Source organism: Physeter macrocephalus, chromosome 13 (assembly GCF_002837175.3).
Source record: "Physeter macrocephalus isolate SW-GA chromosome 13, ASM283717v5, whole genome shotgun sequence".
Taxonomy (NCBI): Eukaryota; Metazoa; Chordata; class Mammalia; order Artiodactyla; family Physeteridae; genus Physeter; species Physeter macrocephalus.
In genome coordinates, this window is record NC_041226.1 from 52,461,909 (window position 1) to 52,467,908 (window position 6,000).

The 6,000-nt window shown below is 42.6% G+C and overlaps 1 protein-coding gene across 3 annotated transcripts in view; it reads left to right on the forward strand.

Annotated features, from left to right (window-relative positions):
* The window catches only part of SLAIN1 (SLAIN motif family member 1), a 57,067-nt gene that overhangs the window by 40,859 nt on the left and 10,208 nt on the right, over positions 1-6,000 (forward strand). For all 3 annotated transcript variants that reach the window (XM_024123256.1, XM_007117840.3, XM_007117841.3), the window contains 2 exons: positions 693-1,034; positions 5,280-5,435. In XM_024123256.1, coding sequence (XP_023979024.1) covers positions 693-1,034; positions 5,280-5,435 — 498 coding nt within the window. The remainder of the gene's footprint in view (positions 1-692; positions 1,035-5,279; positions 5,436-6,000) is intronic.

Genomic DNA, 6,000 nt, shown 5'->3' on the forward strand with positions numbered 1-6,000 from the left:
ACTTTCCTTTGACTTTGAAAGTTGGGATGGGGAGCAGGAGGAGTTCCTACTTGGGCAGATATTTAATTTTTTAATTTTAATTTTATTTTTATTTTTTTTGCGGTACGCGGGCCTCTCACTGTCGTGGCCTCTTCCGCTGCGGAGCACAGGCTCCGGACGCGCAGGCCCAGCGGCCATGGCTCACGGGCCCAGCTGCGCCGCGGCATGTGGGATCTTCCCGGACCGGGGCACGAACCCGCGTCCCCTGCATCGGCAGGCGGACTCTCAACCGCTGCGCCACCAGGGAAGCCCGAGATTTGATTTTTTGATTGTCTAACTCACAGTTAACTACTCATCATGATGATGAATAGTTTTTCCTAAGTAGCCTTCCTAAGTATCTCTCCATATTCCAGAAGGAATGGCTTGGGGAAATTGACAGATACTGATTGATGAACTGTAGCGGTATATTCAGTCTTCACTGGAATTGGGGCAATCTTTTCCCAGAACAGAATAGTCTAGTATTAGCTGTCTGTTTGGTAGGTAAATGTGTCTTTTTTCTTGGGATTTAATAAACTAAGAACAAGATAGTGGGTCTCCACTTGAATCACTGACTTGACACAAATTTTCCTCAAATATTTGATGAATTGGAACTTAATAATTAAGCCAGATTGAAATGCCTCATAAGATAAATACTAGTCCCTGTTGTTCCATAGGTCTCAGGCAAGATTATGCTTCTACTTCAGCATCTGTGTCGAGACCTAGTTCCAGTGTGTCCCTGAATTCAGGAAAAAAAGGGACATGCAGTGATCAAGAATACGATCGATTCAGTCTGGAGGACGAGGAGGAATTTGATCACCTGCCACCACCTCAGCCTCGTCTTCCGAGATGCTCACCTTTCCAAAGAGGAATTCCCCATTCACAGACTTTCTCCAGCATTCGGGAGTGTAGGAGGAGCCCCGGGTCCCAGTATTTTCCTTCGAATAATTACCAGCAGCAACAGTATTATTCACCTCAAGCCCAAACTCCAGATCAGCAACCAAACAGGACCAGTGGAGGTAAGTTGTATGCGCCTTTGGTATTCGATGTGCTTTGATCTTTCATACGTGGTCAAGAAATGGTTCTAAGGTCAAGGTAAATAACTGGTACATGTTTCCAAGACTTATTAAGTACATCCTCAAGACCTTATCCATTTGGCTGGTGTACATTTAAATCTATAATTGACCAGCTTCTGATTACGTGTCCCAGATTTATAGCTTCAGGAAAACCATTGTGAGGGACCAGACTGAGTCAGAAATGGGGAGCACCTTCATGTTGTGGCTGGTAAAGCTGTAGGACAGCAGGGCTGTGGGACTTGAGGAGGTCCTAGTTCCATGGAGTCAGAGGCACGGAGCCGCATCTTCTCTCGTCTTTCTCAAAACCCCCCTTCTCTGACGGCCTGCTCCTAGCCCAGAGTGATGATGGATGGTAAGTGTGGACCCTGGTGCTTGGAGAGGATGCTGCTGTGCACATCGAGATTTAGGGGAAGTTTGGGATGTGTCTTTCCCTCTGGCGTCCTGACATCTAGAATTAAGATCTGTGCAGCAGTGCGGCTATGGACGCTGATATTTGGCGTGGTACCGGCAAGTAGATTTGTCCTGATGGCAGCACGGTGGGTTGGAATATGTGTCGTTCTGTTTTGTAATTTTTTCTGTTTCCCTCTTCATCATTTGTCTTCCTTCCCCAGTCCCAGGAGTTATGGATCTTGACTTACAAGAACTATAGGGAGAATAATCATGTGATATTCTAAGCCTGGTACTTTTTTGCACTGATGATCAGTCTGACGTTCACACACAAACCCTGTAGAGGATGGAGAAACCAACCATATTCACAGAGTTATAGCTTTTAATGATTATACAGCAGCATTTCTCAAACCTGGGCCCAGAAATGATCCAACAAATTATTTAAAAATATTGCAAGGCCAAGGGCTTCCCTGGTGGCGCAGTGGTTGAGAGCCCGCCTGCCGATGCAGGGGACACGGGTTCGTGCCCCGGTCCGGGAAGATCCCACGTGCCGCGGAGCGGCTGGGGCCGTGAGCCACGGCTGCAAGGCCAAATACAAATCATACTAGTCATCACCTGCTATCATGTACTTAGTGTTTACTTTTTCTTCCTCTGTACTTGTATTATTCATGCTAATTGAGAGACCCTTTGAAAATATTTAAGGTTTTATAGTCAGAACTTCTCTTTTTTTTTTTAATACCATCAGATTTCAAATTTAAAAGAAAACAGTGGCAGGTAAAGTGACTGCCACTAGTGAGTAATTTATTAAAGCTCATAATATCAAAGACAATATTTTATGTGCTTAACGAAAATGACAGCATCATTAAAACTGCGGGAGAGGGCACGGAGTTGTTTCTGCAAAGGCTTTTCTTGTCAGGCGTCTTAGAGCATCACATCCTGCCTGTCCAGCAGATGCTCCCTTTGCATCTTGATCAGTCTCATCAGTAGGGTCGTTGTCCTGCCTTAGACAAGTGGTATTAACTTACAGTCAACACCATTGTGAAAAGGGTTAGGTTTCCCTAAACCTCTGTTATGATGGTTCCTGTGAGGAAAGTGGAACTATTTCTCAGCCTGGTGTCTGACGGTGGGAGTTTTATTTCTCTAAAAGGTCTGCTCTCCACACGCAAAGGAAAATGGAATACAACAGCAGTTCTCTGGATTGGACTTCTGACTAATTAACTTAATGGCTGAGTACACAGGCTCTGAAGGCCAGTACGTGCTGGTTTCCCTTCCTGGCCTACCACTCATACCTTTCCCAGGCTTCTCATGCCTCTGAGCTCTCACTTATTTGGCTACAAAATGTAGACAAATAATATCCCTTTCGTAGAAAACGTAGGCATAATTGGACATCAAGTCATCCGGTACACGTTCTCCTTTTTGTAACATGTAATCCTTTAACCTAAGTTTGTCATAAGGAATAAATGAAATAATGACCATCATTCCATTGCCTGGAGTAAAAACGCTGGAAAAGTTCAAAGCGCTGAAAAAGTAAAGGTGGTCTCCCCAACCCCACTGTTTTTTTAAACTTTTATTAACATGGCTCAGATATCTGAGCCTTCATTTGTTACCAGAGGATTATTTGGACAAAATTGTGGAATGAGAGTCGTAACTTTGAAACCAATCTCTCAAATATTTTTCTAAATTATTAAAATAATATGGATAGAAGAAAATAATTAAAAATAAAATAGCAGTGCGCGTTAATATTTCCTACTTCCATAGCTCCTACATTGCCTGGTTTCCAACGGGATGGCTCTTGAAAGTTCTTGGTATATTTCTGGGGATCATAGGATTTAAAAGGAGCATACAGCAGTCCACTCTTACCTGTGACTTCAGTTACCCATGGTCAACTGCAGTCTGAAAATGTTAAATGGAAAATTACAGAAATAAACAATTCATAAGTTTTAAACTGTGCATTGTCGTGAGTAGTATGAGGAAATCTTGTGCCTTCCTGCTCTGTCCCACCTGGGACGTGAATCATCCCTTTGTCCTGTGTATCCACACCGTGTGTGTTTCCTGCCTGTCAGCGCCTGTGTAGGAAGAACATCGTATATATAAGGTTCTGTACTATGGGCGGCTACAGGCACCCGCTGAGGGTCTTGGAACGTATCCCCTGCCCATAAGGTGGGGCAGGGTAGGGCTACTGTATTTGAATAGTTTGCCAGGTATGATAAGTGATTAAAGCTTGCAGAACATTTGCTAACTGTGATTTTTAGGGTATGGCAGGGGTTGTCAGTGGCATGGTGTAATCAGTGTTAGCCTGAGGACCTCCCCTGAACCCTGTATTTACTGCAAGTCTAGATTTAGATGTTTGGTGGGTAGCTGGCTGCTGCCTTTATTCCTTAAAGGATTCCTAAAGATTGACAGCAGAAGAAAAGATTGAGAAACAATGGTCTAGACTATAACCCCACTGAGAGTCAGGAACTCCCTTGTCTAACGCACTGTATAGTATATATACACAGGAAATACTCGTTCATTCATTCATTCCACAAAGTGGGGTAGGGTGTCCAAGTGAAAGGACCAGCACGCTCAGGGGTACGAGAGTGTGAAGTATTTGGAAACTCCGTTCTCCGCTGTGGTTGGCAAGTAGGCTGTGTGGCGAGGGCAGCAGGAGATGAGGCTAGAGATGGCCGCAGAGCCTGTATCTTAGAAGGATCTTGTCTCAGCCCAGGAGCTTGGGCTTTCAGAGGAAGGGGAGGGAGAGTGATTAGAGGGTTTTAAGCCAGTGGCTGGCTAGAAGTCACTGGCTGTATGGAAGATGGGAAGGAACAAGACAGGGTGTACAGAGACCAATTAAGAGGATTTTGTGAAAATGTGGATGACAAATAATGAGGTCTAAACTAGGTGGTAGTGGGAGATTTGTTAAATATTTATGAGGCAGAATTGACAGGACTTAAGGGGGGATCTAAGTGACGTAGAAGGAGCTGTGCTGTGTGTGAAGGGGAGAAAAATGAATCTGGTTTTGTACTTGAATGGGTTTTTACTGAGTATTCAGAGGTATCCTTTCTTTTCTGAGCTTGAGTGACCTGATATGTGTACTTCAGTTTTGAGGGGGTGTGTATTAAAGAGAAAACTGTCTACGTTGTAGAGTTGCCCTCTTGTGGCCTAATTCGAATCTCAGCAGCACTGAGGTCTGTGCGTGACTGACTCTCTGCTGCCCCTTAGTGGCAGAAGCTGTACTCAGCAAGGGAAAAGAAAGGGAAGCATTTTTTCAAGTCTCAAGAGGTTTGGTGGTGTACTCATGCCCCTTAAAACTTTCCAGAAGTTAATGTGGTCATGTTGATGTGATGAATGGATATGTCAAAACATCTCAAGTTAGAATTTTAAGAATTTCTTCCTTTTTTGGTATGCTAGCAAAAGATTCAGTAATTGCTGGTTTGACACTTCTAGGTTTATTTTTTTTATTAACATGTAACAATTCCTAGCTTTTTTTTTTTTTAAACTGTAAGATTATTTTCTATCCTCACTTCGATTCAGTTTTATCCACTTATTGTAAAGGAACAAACAGCTAACTGATTACCTAATTCCTCCCTCTTTATAGAACAAGTGCTTTCCTTTAGCAGTCTGTTTGGTGGAACCTTTCTGGAGACATGGAGTGTGTTTGTCTCTACCGGGGGTAATTAATTAGCTTGCTAGAGTTCATAAGACACATGATAATTTCTGTTTGTCATTGAACAGAATATGATTTCTATTTGTATTTACTTTTGAAAGCGTTTTAATTGGCATAAAATTTGTGATTTTTAACTTAGTAAAATTCTTTTCTAGATAAGCTCCGAAGAAGTATGCCTAATCTAGCTCGGATGCCAAGTACAACCGCTGTTAGTAGCAATGGCAGTTCTCCAGTCACCGTGCGGAATAGTCAGAGTTTTGACTCAAGCTTGCATGGAGCTGCAAATGGAATTTCAAGAATACAGTCTTGTAGTAAGTATGACAATTTTTTGTGTGTGTAATTTTAATTAGTTGTAACACCATTAGGAAAATCTTACTGTTTCATTTCTTTCTTTCTCTTAAGAACACTACAGGAAACTCTTCTCCTTGTGACACTTTTTTGTCTTTCACCGTTACAATTGAGTGGTATTTTCACTGGTGCCGATGTCACAAATTAATAATTAGTAAATTATATGCAGTCCTTTATACCCAGGGATAGCAGTAGGAGCACTAAATGGTGATTGATTTGTTTACTCATCATACGAAAATGTTTTCTTTGCAGATCTGCCTCTTTTTAGCTGTGTACTTGATACATTTACTCTGAGGAAAGCACACTTATTCTGTATAGCTGTTACTTTGGTCTTGTTTTTCACCAGTCCAGAGCTTTCCCCTGGCAAATGAAGTTCTATTTTAGTGTGTCTAAAGCAGGATTCATCTACTTCATTTCAGTTTGCCCCACAGTGTGTCATTCATCCTCTTTACAGTTTACCCAGTGATGAGCAGCACGGTGCAAGTAAAATCGTGTGTGTGTGTGTGTGTGTGTGTGTGTGTGCGTGTG